This window comes from Arvicola amphibius, chromosome 2, assembly GCF_903992535.2.
Source record: "Arvicola amphibius chromosome 2, mArvAmp1.2, whole genome shotgun sequence".
Lineage (NCBI taxonomy): Eukaryota > Metazoa > Chordata > Mammalia > Rodentia > Cricetidae > Arvicola > Arvicola amphibius.
The window spans coordinates 3,967,536-3,982,309 of NC_052048.2; the positions used below are offsets into that span (position 1 = coordinate 3,967,536).

Below are 14,774 nucleotides of genomic sequence, written 5' to 3' on the forward strand. Positions count from 1 at the left end.
AGAACTTTTCTCCCCTCAATTGTTTAAAATCCACCCCTACCCACCCATTGCCCAGCATCCTTGAATTCTTTTCTGTGTTTCTTATGCACAAGGGTGAGCTTTTATGCAACCCCACTTCTGCCTTGGAAATTAAGAGGAAGCATGACACACTGCCACCAAATCCCACACACTGTGTTCCCCCCATGTCCTGCTGATAGAATCGTCTGCAGTTGAAGCATGCAGACTCTGGCTTGGTTGTGCTGTCTGTTTGTCTCTCAGCTCTGAGCTCTCTTGTAGATTGTCGGTGATTTGAAGAAGTCCTCCCTTTCCTCCCATGCTTAGGTCCAGTTTCCTATCTTCGGTGGGAACATGGAAGGGATCTAATTTCTCTGTAGAGCTTCCTTGCGGGCACATGTGGCTCCGATTTGTTCCACTGCTAGTGATGTGTCTGCCAGGTTCTCCACTGTCAGAAGCCCCCTCTCCCTTTGTAAGAAATAACTGTTCTGTGCATGAGGCTCCATTGAAACTTCCCCATTCTTCAGCTGGCTTTAATTCACATTTTTGTTAGCGTAGGCACTGGAGGGTAATCAGAAAGTCTGGGAGAAAGAGGCAGGCGTAACCAAGGAGAGGGTGGGAGGAATGGGGTAGAGAGACAGGAACAATAGGGTAGGAGAGCAAGGTCTAGAACAAGGAAATGAAAGGAACAGGATTAGATGGAAGGGGTGTAGAGACAGGAGGCGCATGGTGGAGGGTGCGGCTTTGTGTAAACCCCGCCCCATTCTCAGCGTCATGCGCTGGCCCTTTCACCTACAGAATGATGAAAAAATGAATGAGGTGATGGGTTTGGCCACACCTTCCTGCAGAGCTTCTGCCGCGGGGAACCAACAGAACCAAGTTCTCCTTCACAAGCATCTCAATTTGTTCCTGACTCCCGGATTAAGTATCGTGGTGGACCCCTACGTTTACAGCAGTGTGTGCACAGGTCTGACCCCTAACGTTTACAGCAGTGTGTGCACTGGTCTGACCCCTCACGTTTATGGCAGTGTGTGCACTGGTCTGACCGCAGGGTGAAAAGAATTTTATTGACCTTTGTGCATCATTTTCCCCTTGTCGAGATTCACTCCATAAAACTGAGTGTTTCCTCAGAACAAACTCTTAAGGTTATTTGAAAATTCAGAGACGTTTTATACATCAATAACAGTTTCATTTATAACGTACGATTTTATGTTAGAGTAAGGGTTTTAGAACAGAGAACTAATTTGATGGCACTTTGGTGAAGTTAAACATGGGAGCTGGTACAGCTCAGCAGGAGACAGCTTGCCTAGCATGTTCAGGACCCAGAACCGCAAAACCCAAAGCCAAAACAAACCACAAGAGCTAAATACTGAATATTCAAAGATTGCATTAACTGTGGTCTGTTAAAAGAGTGTTGGCAGAGGCAGAGCGTTCACTGTAGAAGTGTGAGGACCTCAGTTCAGATCCCCAGTGCCCACCTAAGCCAGGTACGGCCTTGTGTGCCTGTGATATCAGGGGTGAGCTGCAGAGACAGGACCACAGGAGCCTGCTGGCCAGTCGGCATACCGGGGATCAGGTTCAGGTTCAGTGAGAGACTCCCTCAAGGGGATAAGATGGAGAGTGGACAGAGGATCCTGCTCTGGTCTCTGCTTGTACATGTGTAACACATGTACCCCTCACCATACATACCTGTGCACACAGCACACATGCTTATACCATGTGCTTACAAAATGATAAAAAAAAGTATTAGCAGATCTTAAGGAAGAGCCACGTTGGAATAATGGTAAATTATCCCCAAGAACGCAGTTGTTGGTTGTGCACTTGCCAACTTCCTCTCTCCAGCTGAGCCCCATTGTGAGGCAGATTTCCTTCAGGGGTCAGTGAAGGAAGAGAGCCCTGGTAGTCCATGGTGGCTTCCCATAAGTCACGAGGGCCCATGGCGGTCACAGGCTAGAAGGGTGATCTCATCACAGTCACGAGAGTGCACTCCTCTGCTCAGCTCCTCGAGGCGGAAACCATGCGGCACATCTTCATGAACAATTACCATCTGTGCAACGAGATCAGCGACAGGGTCGTCCAGCACTTCGTGCACTGCATCGAGACACACGGCCGCCACGTGGAGTACCTGAGGTTCCTGCAGACCATCGTGAAAGCGGACGGCAAATACGTGAAGAAATGCCAGGATATGGTCATGACCGAGGTGGGTTGTTTTCCGCCTGTGTCTCACCAGATTCACATAAGCTGGCCTAGAGCAGGGGAAGACCTCTGAAGCGATTGCTGAAGCGTTGGTAGGGTCTACACTGGTGCAGTGAAGTAACACAGGACAGCCTGACGTCAGGATTTTCTTCAGAGTTTCTGTTTGATCTGTAATGAATTTGGGTCTGTTAAATAATGGGTAATTTTTTAACTTAAAAGATGTGTGTGTGTGTGTGTGTGTGTGTGTATGAGAGAGATGAGAGAGTGAGAGTGTGAATGTGTTTGTGTGACTGTGTGTGTGTGTGAGAGAGTGTGTTTGTGCATGCACATGTGCATCTGTGCATGTAGGTGCCTCTGGAGGCCAGTGGAGGGAGTTAGATCTCCAGGATCTGGAGTAACACATACTTATGACCTGATTAATGTATGTGCTGGGAATTGAACCTGGGTTCTCTGCAAGAGCAACAAGGACTTTTAACCATTCAGCCACCCCTCCAGCTCCTACAATGGGTGGAATCTTAGGAGATCCCAATATTATTTGGAATTAACACATTTTTCTATTTAAAAACTTTTAGTAACATAAAAGAGCCATTGAGCTCTGATGGTTCCTGCTCTTTCTGAACTGCAGGATGGGTGTTTTCTGCCACTGTTTGTAATAGCTTTGAAAAACAACACGAGTTAATAAAAAATGATTGGCAGGGCTTCATTAGAGCAGTAGGAATTGGGTATTTTAATAAGATAAAAAGGAAAATGAATGACCTACTTTGGAAGAGGTTGATGTGGGCTGGCTGCTCACTGGGGACACTAGGTGCTCCTTTAGAGCCGGCTAACAGATGCAGGCCGGCGGACTGCGCATCAATGGAGAGCCGGCGACTAGATGTGTGCTGGCGGACTGCACGTCAAAGCAGCATCACCCACGGCTGCAAGGCAACTCATTCCCTGGGGAATCACATGGATCTGGGGAAATTCCGATTGCCTTATGCCTTCCAGATAGAAAGGAAGAGATGTCTCCATGTTGATATCCTGTGCTGCCCAGAAATCTTAGGCCTTGGACTTTTACTTATGGGTTGTGGATAAGCCATGAGCAGAAGGTGATGCAGATGCATGGGCCCTTCCTGTGGCATGCATCAAAGGATTCTTCTATGTGTCAGGAAATATTCATGATATTATCCATAACCATATTTGGACACATACATTCCTTTGCAGCAGGACTATCAAAGTGAGCCCATCAATCATTTGACTTATTGATTTAGATATAATAACTAAATTGAAATTTATGTATCATTTGTAACCTGACCAAACATCTCATATCAGGGTTAGAAAATTGTTATCAGTAGTAGATAATAGATAACAGCGTGGTAAATAAAATATGCTACACCTCGAGGCTCCCGAAGCATACACCAGCATGTGAGGAACAGTTAAGTCCTAAGCACCGCCCCTTCTCATTTCTTTGCCATCTCAACTCTCTGTTCTATTTTCTGATGCCTTCCCATTAAATGAGGAATTTGCCAGATTTTTTATAAAGTTGTAAGTATTTGAAGCAGTGTACAAGGTTGCTCACTTAATTACTGATGTGAATATTTCCTTATGATTCACTTTATTTTTAATGTGTATGTAAGTGTGCCTTATCTGTGGGTGTATGCATGTAAGTGCACTGCCTGAGGAGGCCAGAAGAGGGCGTTGGATCCTCTGGTCCTCTGCAGAAGCAGGGAGTGCTTTTAACTGCTCAGTCGTCTCTCCAGTACCTCACTGTATTACTTTAGTAAAAAACAAACTCAGGAACTCAGATGTTTGGCTTCTCTGGTGCTGGGATTCTAGGTCTGTCCCTTCTGTCATCTCTCCTGCCTGGTTTCAGAAGCATCGGTAGCCAGTCACTTGGCACCTGATCTTGACCTTTTCCTTCCCCGGCCTTGCTCTCCGTTTGCGGTATTTGTGTTGGTTTCTGTTTGTAAACAGAGATCCGCGTGTCTTCGGGTAAGTCAAGCTATGAGAAATCTGCAGTCTAGCTTCTCTTTTCTGCATTTCAGCTGATTAACGGGGGTGAAGACGTGCTGATATTCTACAACGACAGAGCGTCGTTCCCCGTCCTCCTCAACATGATGTGCTCCGAGAGAGCCCGCGGGGATGAGAGTGGCCCCCTGGCCTACCACATCACCCTCGTGGAGCTGCTGGCAGCATGCACGGAAGGGAAGAATGTCTACACTGAGATCAAGTGCAATTCTCTCCTGCCCCTGGATGACATCGTGAGGGTGGTGACCCATGACGACTGTATCCCCGAGGTCAGCCTGACACACGCCTACTGTCTGTAGAACACTCTTGTTTTTAAAGTTCACTTGGGGGTCACCTGCATCTCCCGTGGTAATATTTATGATGATATTACATATTTAGGAGAGGCATTAACTGTACTTAGTTATGTAATCTGCAAAGTAGAAAAGAGCACAAAGATTTCTAGTTTTTATTTGCACAGAAGGAAGGCAGTTCCCATGACTAAGAACTGTAAACATCTATTAAAGTCTGTGCATGGTAGTGGGCTTGCAGGGAAAGAGTCACGATTGTAGCTTTTGAGCAGGAACCTGGTGGCTCATTGGTGGATCAGTCATTGATTAGAGAGCCTGGGCCGGTGCTGCAGGAACCCACAGTAGACTCCATGCCTTCATCAGTCATTGATTAGAGAGCCTGGGCCGGTGCTGCAGGAGCCCACAGGAGACTCCACGCGTTCACCTTGCTGCACAGAGAGAGTGTCTTCCTGAGACCGTGCCCACACCATCTCTCAGCCTCGCTTCTGCTTCAGCTTTGATGTTTGAATCAAAATACCTCACAGAGGACGATTATTGGTTGAGGAAATCTTTCTACTAGTGAGGCTTCCAGAAACACACAGTGTAACGATTTCTTTCTTTTCTGCTATTATGGTGTGTATGACAACAGTTCATAAATACGTCTATACTCTAAAGGACATAAAACCCAAAGGAGTCAGGGGAGTTTTCAGTCCCTATTCAAGTAGCCCCGCGCCACGGCAACACAGTCACGGACCTGAAGGAATATTGATGTGACATCATTAACGTCTCAGTCCAAGGGTCCTTCATGCCTGGGGGTGGGCTGAAATGGAATGACAGAGAGGGGTGGGGTGGAGGAGAGGACCATGGGCTTGGTCTCCTTATCTGAGGTCCTGGTCGTGACCACGCCAGACCCATGTTTAATTGCTTCTCAGGGCCCCACCCTTCCCGTGTTCACTGGAGTCTCCCACCTCCATGCCTTACTGCTTCAGAGGCGAGATCTCGGGCTGTGCGGATATGGCCCACCCACCTCTGATGGAAAGCTGGCCGATTGACTCTCATTAGCTCTCATGCCTTCCCCCAGAGGATCAGCTCCAGGAGGGTAATGGCCAGGTGTGGTTCCAGTTGTCCAGCAAACTCAACAGTGAGTCAGGGTCCTGATCCACTGGTTCCTAATTGCGTGGCTGACTCCAGCAGCCGCTCTACACTTCTAGCATTCAATGCCCACAGCTTTACAGTAAAATAATCACCGCATCTGTAGGGTTATTAGAGGGTTGCAGTCAGTAAGAGGAGGCATGGGAAAGGCCGAGGGGTTTCACGCATGGGGGACACAGAATGTCCACGGCTGCTGTAGAGAAGATGGTTGTCTGTGTGTCTCAGCTCTTTTTAGCCCGTGACCAGTCTCAACACGGCACGTGCTAGTGAGGATTTCTTTCTTTAGACTTCAGTGACACAGCTGGAAGCCCTGCAGGCAGGAAAGCTTGCCCTTGAGCCTTGTGGTTTTGACTCAGAGTCCAGGAATCCCATGGGATGATTGACAGGATTTGCTTCTGTACACAGCCTTTTCTTGGAGACTTCTGAGTTCTTCCGAGTGTCTTAAGGATGCTCGGCTTGCTTTGAGTAAAGCTCTGATTTTCACAGCAAGCTCTGGGCATAGGGTAATGGGAATGCTAGACTCCGGGCGTTGCTGGGCCAGGGCAGACGCTGTGAAAGGGAAGAAAGCAGGGAACCCGCATGTGGACCAAACAAACTGTAATCTACTGCGGGATCCCACACGGATGACATTCCATGCTGTACAACAGAAGGCCGTCGGTGAAAACATCCAACTTGCCTTTGCGTTTGAAACCTGTACAGGTCAAGATTGCGTATGTGAACTTCGTCAATCACTGCTACGTCGATACGGAGGTGGAGATGAAAGAAATCTACACAAGTAACCACATTTGGAAGTTATTCGAGAATTTTTTGGTGGATATGGCAAGGGTAAGTTAAACGCTCTTCGTGTGGGGTAAGAGCATTGGTATTGATCGGTATTGATTTTGGTTAAGCAGTAAATAGATGAACATTTGCAATTCATCCAACTGCATTTTGATTTAGTCTGTTTTATCCATGATGCTGTGTCTGAGTTCCAGGAGATCGTGGGTGACATGTAGCAAGGTAGCGTAAACCAGAGCCCTAGTATGTCACATGCAGTGACAGGTGACGTGTTTAGCTTCCACCTGTATAAATGACCACATTTGTCTGCTACTAAATGGAATTCTAGGAGCCTGGCTACATGGGTTAGAGGAAACCTTTGGCTGAGGCCGTTTTCAGCTTGAACTCTTGCCATGAATGCAGTTGAAGCCACAGGTGGAGGAGGCCTTGAGTGGCCTGGGGGGGACTGTGAGCTCACGACCCATTACCGTCTCTGGTAATCTGGTCATCTGAACCTTCATATATGTTCCCCAAATCATAAAAGCTGAGGGCTTTTACTTTGAGTCCATTTCCTTTTTCTTTTTAAACTGGGAGGTGGCATGTGTCAGTGATGGCATCTTACAGATACCGTCTGGTGTGTGGCGCTGAGGGCATCTTACAGATACCGTCTGGTGTGTGACGCTGAGGGCATCTTACAGATACTGTCTGGCATGTGGCACTGAGGGCATCTTACAGATACTGTCTGGCATCTGCCCTGGGAAAATGAGCAAGCCAGGAAAGGTGCCATTTACCCTTTTGTGCCTTCTTTTTCACATAACAAATCATTATTAACATCCAGGGGACTTTTATTTTACATCTTTTTTTTCAAACAAGGTTTTATTCCATAGCACAGGTTGGCCTGAGGAAACCCAGGCTAGCCATAAATGCATACCCATCATCCTGCCTCAACCTCCCCAAGTGTTGGGATTACGGGTGTGAGCCAATATGCCCAGTTCTCTCATTTTAGTTTAAAAGCAACAAGATGTGGAAGCTGAACAAGGATTTCCCTAGGAAAGGCAGTGTATCCATAGCTGCTTAGACCTCACACGAGTTAAGGTGACCTGTCCATTCCCTCGGGCCTTCCTGCTTCCCCAAGTGCTGGTAGCTTAGTCAGGCCTCACCTGGATGTGTTTGAGGATGGGGACTACTGAACAAGAATGATTGCTTGTTGTATCCGGTGGTTCATGGTCTCCATAGATCTTTCTGGAGGAGGAACGATGAACTACACACACCAGAGCTCCGGCTGTAAACCCAAGAACACCTGAGAACAGATGAAGGATCATGCACACTTCCAGGCCAGGCAGTCTTCCTACCCAGTGGGGTTTCCAGGCAGAATGTGCTTATTTTACTTTCGGTGCGGCACAGCGAGCGAGAGCTTCACTAGGTTCAGGTACCTGTGAAGGTAGAGCCTTTCTGCGTTCAGTCACTTTCGTGTGTCCACCTAGAAATCACTGTGCCCTTTCTCAGCTGAACTGCAGCGAGAGAAATCACCCAGTTCTCCCACATTTAGCGTGTACCGTTTATGTTTGTCACCACTGACCCGGGAAAGCGCGGCTCTGACCAGCTGCAGGCAGCTCCTGAGTCCCTGAAGCAGAGGATAATTTCAGGGCTGCACGTGCAGGGAGATGCTAAAGAGCTCCCAGATGAATGAGCATCCGCAGAGCTGCCTGGCGGCACTGACGAGGATAAGCTGAGAAAGATGGAGGGTGTATTCTTCGCAGTACAGGCTATCACACTAAAAAGGAGCTCATCTTCATTTCTTAAAACCAAAGAAAGCTGACCCGGCTACCCCTGGACCCACACACTCTTTCCCCTTATGAATTCAGAAGCTGTGAGCCTTTTGTTTTGAGTTTGTTTAAGTGGGTGATTCTGAAGTGTTATCCATTACAGAAAGACTCTGGGAGACTTCCTGGAATTCCCGCCTGTCTGTCCCAAGTTGACTGCAGGTTTCTCTCAGATTCTTCTTTGTCCTCCAAAGTCCTTCTCCAGGGTGGACATGGAACCACCTAGCACTTTCTGGAAGAGGAAGCCCAGGGCAGAGGGTCCCTTCCTCCTTCTGTAGAAAGGTGAAGGAGCCCCTGAAAACTGAGCCTGCTCCTCAGAGTCTGGGACCCAGCACTTGGGAGACAAGACACTTGAAACAAGTCTTAAGCGGCACCAGGGTTGGTTTGGGGGCACCCTGAGAGCCACTGCAGCAGAGTGTGGTAGCTAAGAGCAGGAGGCCACAGGAATTAGTCAGACTGGGTTCAGAAACAAACTTTGCCTTTCTCTAAGCACCTTACATATATTGGGAAGGGTATTGTAAAGGTTCTGCCCCTGAGTCACCGTGTAATAAATACATTTCCCCGGGAAGAACTGGTGAGGTAATGCACCATGAGCTCTTGGAACATACTGAACTTTGCAAAGGGCCTGGTGACATTATATCATGACTAGGATCATCACAAAGCTATGAGAGCCTGTTGGGCAGGGCAGCTTCAGGAGCTTCCCCAAGACCTCAGTGGTATTGAGGGTGAGGTAGAAACAGACTGTCCACACGGTCAAGAGCCAGACAAACATTAACCCGGGCTTGCATGAGGCCACGTATGCGTGAAGCCAGGCACACATATAACCAGACCTGAAAGACACTAGATATGTATGAAGCCTGGTGTGCATGAAGCTGGACACGAATTAAGCGGGAAGCTGAAAAATGCATGAAGCCAGCTATGCATGTATCAAGGCATGCGTGAAGCCAGGCATGCGTGAAGCCTGCAGGGTACTAGACTGTGAATGAAGCCAGCTACACATGAGATTGGGCATGAATTAACTGGAATCTGAGTGTGCATGAAGCCAGGTGTCTTAGTTAGAATTTCTATTGCTGTGAAGAGACACCGTGCCACAGCAATCTGGCTTATAGTTCAGAGGTTTAGTGCATTATCATCATGGCGGGAAGGATGGAGGCACTCAGGTAGATGTGGTGCTGGAGAAGGAGCCAAAAGTTCTACATCCAGATCAGGAGGCAGCAGGAAAAGAATGACACTGGGCCTGACATGAGTGCTCCCCACATGTCCTCCAACAAGGCCACACCCACTCCCACAAGGCCACACCTCTTAATAGTGACACTCCCTATGGCCCAGTGGAGATCATTTTCATTGAAACCACCTCACCAGGTGCATATGAAGCCAGGTATGTGTGAATTCTGGTACATGTGAAGGCTTATGCAGATATCACTTGGCATAGACTGCTACAGAGGAAAGGCATCAGACTCGGGTGCTCACAGCAAACTTGTAAATCTCTGGAGTGACTGATTAACCTTGGAGAGGAGAGAGGAGAGAGGGGGAGCTTGTGATGAGCTGTCCTGTAATACCAGACATGGCAGGGGTCAAAAGGGGGAATCATCAGAGCACACAGCATGGTGTCCAACATGGCAGGGGTGAAGAGGAGAGTCACCAGAGCATGTGGCTTGGTGTCCGACATGGCAGGGGTGAAGGGAGAGTCATCACAGCACGCGGCTTGGTGTCCAACATGGCAGGGGCGAAGGGAGAGTCATCAGAGCATGTGGCTTGGTGTCCAACATGGCAGGGGTGAAGAGGAGAGTCACCAGAGCACACAGCTTGGTGTCCAGTCTTAGTTTTTAGCTTCTACCTGGATAGTTCTAAAAGATGTCATTACCATGTTTGGCATGCTTTGGTTTTCATTTCTGCACAACTTAAATACTTTTTATACTGACTCTGAGTTTTCTTTTTTATGGCTTCTGCCTTGATTTTACTTGAGCATCAGCATGGGGCAGTTCAGTTAAGCAAAAATGTAGTGTATGTCAGGAGTGTATACCCATCCTCTCTATCATGAAACTTAGGAAAACATCCAGGTGGCCTCATAATTTTGCTCCTGGAGTCCAGATCATAATTTGCTAGTAGATTCTCCTGTTTGTTACAGAATGGGAAGGAAGGCTTCTACGCTCCCCCCACCCTCCCATCTCCAACAGCTTCTCAAATGTAGCCTGCACGTCTCCCACTGTTTTCCCCATGACTCTTACTGATTCTCTTTTGAATCATGTCTGGTGTGCTGTTTCCATGTCTTTGGATTCCCTCTAGCCTGTCTGAGCCTACACAATTGTATTTCCGTAGAATTTGGGGAACAGTTTGTTTGAAAAGACAAATGAAGTCTCAACGTCGGCAACCACATAATGTCTGCTTCCTTCCCTTTCTTTTCTGTGGTCATCACTGCCAGGTCCTGGGGTTCTCAGAGAGCCCTCTGGAGCCACTGTTATTTGTGTCTTCCATTTTCCTCTTCATGAGCTTTATCCTGCACGAGGGACAAAGACCACACGAGTGGGCCAGCGAGAGGGCTCTGTGGGTTAAGGAGCTTGCTGCTAAGCCTGATAACTGGAGATTGATCCCCAGAACACATGTGGTGGAAGTAGAGACAAGGCTCTGGCAAGCTGTTTAATAAATTTAAAAATAATTTTAAAAAGACACATAGAAAACCTTTCCTGAAGGATAGCTTTTAATAAGTCGTGTTATATCGTTACACGTTGTCACCTTTCTGATGTCCTGGCAGAGATGGGGCCCGTGAGCTGTAATACAGCACACTGGGACAGCGGCCAGGCTATTAGACCCAGGAAAAGTTGTTTCTGTCTTTCAGACCATTAACGACAGCCCACGTTGATCTATGTCCTAATGCAGCTGAAATTGGTGCTTGTGGGGCAGAAATGCATCTCTTCGTCTTGATAACTGCCTGTTGCTACATCAGGGGACTCGGGTCACTATCAGGGGTGCCTAGAAGGGGCGGACAATGATCAGTGTTGGTCTCAGACTGCAGGTGTATTGTTTTTGAAGATGTTCCCAATACTGCCATCCCTTTCGAGACCTTCCAGTGGCCAGCTGTACTCTGAGTAACATTCCATCAGAACAAAGTTATACCAAGAAATAATTTAGGATGTCCTATCAGTCACTGCTTAACAAGACAGATCAAGACACCGTGTTGTCAGACAGATCGCTTGGGCCATTCACTCCTTTTCCTGCCAAGTAGAAGTTTGGAGATAGTAGAATGTGTGTCTACTCTAAATGTGCTTCCGTGTGGTCTTCGTTAGATAGATTATGCAGATGTCCTATGATTTTGCTGATTTTTTTTAAAAGTTGAATGGATCATAAATAAAAGTCACTTGAGAGTGTTCTTTTTTAAAAAAATTTATTTTTTATGTATGCAATATTCTGTCTGTGTGTATGTCTGCAGGCCAGAAGAGGGCACCAGACCACATTGCAGATGGTTGTGAGCCACCATGTGGTTACTGGGAATTGAACTTAGGACCTTTAGAAGAACAGGCAATGCTCTTAACCGCTGAGCCATCTCTCCAGCCCTCAAGAGTGTTCTTTTTATGTGGCCCCAGAAGCTAGCATGGCAGGGGCCTGAAGCTGTGTCTTCTGTGTCCTCTCTTGTCACCTTTGGCTCAGCTGTAGTTTTGCTGACCTAATTTTCATGCTGAGTGACAGTGATGGTGCCTGCACCAGAGAACTGTTGACTTCTCCTGACAATTGGGCGGTTGTTCCTTGTCCTGAGGATTGGGCGGTTGTTCCTTGTCCTGAGGATTGGGCGGTTGTTCCTTGTCCTGAGGATTGGGCGGTTGTTCCTTGTCCTGTCGATTGGATGGTTGTTCTTCATCCTGATCATTAGATGGTTGTTCCTTGTCCTGAGGATTGGGTGGTTGTTCTGCGTCCTGATGACTGGATGGTTGTTTCTTGTCCTGACAATTGGATGGTTGTTCTTCATCCTAATGACTGGGTGGTTGTTCCTCATCCTGATGTTTAGATGGTTGTTCCTTGTCCTGACAACTGGATGGTTGTTTCTTGTCCTGACGATTGGATGGTTGTTCCTCATCCTGATGGTTAGATGGTTGTTCCTTGTCCTGAGGATTGGGTGGTTGTTCCTTGTCCTGAGGATTGGGTGGTTGTTCGTCATCCTGATGACTGGAGGGTTGTTTCTCATCCTGATGATTGGGTGGTTGTTCCTTGTCCTGACAATTGGGTGGTTGTTCCTCGTCCTGACGACTGGGTGGTTGTTCCTCATACTTCACCATATGCTTTGTGCTTCATATCTTCATCAGTATCCATTCTAGTCCATCAGTTCTCAGCCCCTTCCCCGCATGTGTATCAGTTCACGTGTGCAGGGTGCATGTGTGAGCAGGTGTGTGTGTGTGTGTGTGTGTGTGATGGGTGTGCAGAGATTAGAGGTCAGAGGTCTTATCCATCTTAGTTTGGGGGGCAGGGTTTCTCACTGAGTCTGTCACAGATCCTGCTAGGCTCACCAGCCAGTCAGTGGATTCAGGAGGCGCCTGCCTGTTTCTGCCTCCTCAGCTCTGGAGTTTCACGTGTGTGCCACCATACCAAGCTGCTTTTTCTCTCTTTATTAGTGTATTCTGGGGCTTGAACTTAGGTTTTATGCTTGTGAGGCAAGTCTTTCCTGTCTGAGCTCCTTAAACCCTTCATGTGTGTTCCCAGGGTCATCAGTCTGTCTGTCTGTCCCTCTCTCTCTTTCCCATCTTATTGGTTCTTCTGTCACTTGACTGGTCCCCCTGTGTCTTTCCACTTTCAGACACTGAGGTATGGCAGACTCAGACCCCAGGCCTGATCCCTTCACTGTCCACAGGCACACTTGCTTCCTGGGGTCAGCAACTCTCAGATTTTGATCTCAGGTTGAATGAAGCCTTGGACCTTCTCTGACATCACTCTTGAATCTGGGTGTTTGCATTTCCATTCAGCGGTCTGATTCAAACTCCTTATTCACGCTCTGCCGCAAACCCGCCGTCTCAAGCTGTGGCATCAGCAAATGGCACCTGCACCTGCACTTTGCATCCAGGCAGACACCTGGGCATCAAATGCAGATGCTTCTTTGTAACCCCTAAGTCTGATCCCTCACCAAATGCTGCAGGTTCTAAAATACCATAAATTTGGTGAGTTCTGAACTCTTACGTCAAAATTGTCGACATCTGGAGGAAGAGGAGGAGGGGTGTGTGTGTGTGAGAGAGAGAGAGGGAGAGGGGGAGGGGGAGGGAAGGGGAAGGGAGAGAGAGAGAGAGAGAGAGAGAGAGAGAGAGCGCGAGTCGGATCAGGTCTCTCTCTCCCTAAGATTCTCCGAGGACTTACTGTCTTCTCTTCGCAGCTGGCTCTCCGTCCTCTCCACAGAAGTCCCTGTTCTGCTTCTCCAGATACTTTCATCCCTGCCTTCCGAGAGGCTTGACCCAGGGTCTGCGTGTCTTACCTTTCTTGTCTGTCAGATTCTGTATTTTTTGTTTGTGTCTCCATTGCAGTATGTGGCATAACTTCAAGGAGGATTTATTTTAGCTCACATCTCTGGAGGTTCATCCATTATAGTTGGGAGGACTTATGGAGGAGGCAGCAGTCCACCTTATGACAGAGAAGGCACAAGACATATAACAGATATATCATGGAAGCAGGAAAAGAAAAAACCAGAAAGAACAAGAAACAGCCTCGAGTGACTGACTTCCTCCTGCTGGGCCTACCCCATCACCAACTGCAAGTGAACCTTTGCATGGATAGTTCACGCTCAGACCTAAATCCTCCTTCCATGCCCCTCACAGCTCAAGACACACTTACTCCATCTCCGAGTACTACAGCTCTCATAGTTCCAGTGGTGTTCAAAATCTAAAATCCAAGTTTCCTCTGCAGCCCAGGGAAACCGCTGAGCCCTACACCTGTGTAGAATCAATGTTGCCTACTTCCAAGGTACAGTGGAATAGAGTGTATGCTTCCATTCCATAACACTGGAATAGGCAAGCAGCAAGGAAGGGGCGGGGCAAAGCAGAGCTGAGATACAGCAGGGAAAGCATTGAAATCTGTAGCTGTGGATCTGGTTTGGGGTGTGTGGTAGCATGTTGCGGATTCCCAGGGTGAAGCGGCTCCACCCATATAGCCTTGCTGGTTTAGCCCTTCTCTCTTGGGTTACTGCCTGTGACCTGCTCAACACATGTTCCTGGTATCACTAATGTTCTTGGATCTCTAGAGAAGCTTAGGTTTCATGCTTATAGCTCCATGTGTTGGCATTCCAGGGGCTGCCGGCAGAGACTCTCATTCTGGCCCACAGCACTGCCTGCCTTCCCAGGCTTTTCTTTGAAATGTGGGTGGAAGGCTCCACATCTCTGTAACTTTCATATTCTTCATGCTCACAAAATCGGCACCACATGGTCATGGTCAGGGCCCGCCACCATCTTGAGCAACAGCCAGGGGAATGTGGAGCGGGAGTACCCTGGCCTCATAGTGCCTGGCTGTCTGGATGTGGTAAAAGCTGGGTGAGCAACTGTATGGATGTTGGTGCTCTCAGGTGTCCCAGCAGCCCTCCTGTCTTAAGGGAGTCTTGTAAACATGTCCACAC

At 48.0% G+C, this 14,774-nt stretch overlaps 1 protein-coding gene across 1 annotated transcript in view; it reads left to right on the forward strand.

Annotated features, from left to right (window-relative positions):
* Itpr2 (inositol 1,4,5-trisphosphate receptor type 2) overlaps nt 1-14,774 on the forward strand; it is a 391,594-nt gene that overhangs the window by 172,980 nt on the left and 203,840 nt on the right. Inside the window, 4 exon segments of the mRNA XM_038317812.2 lie at nt 793-915; nt 1,994-2,194; nt 4,215-4,466; nt 6,315-6,440. Coding sequence (XP_038173740.1) covers nt 793-915; nt 1,994-2,194; nt 4,215-4,466; nt 6,315-6,440 — 702 coding nt within the window.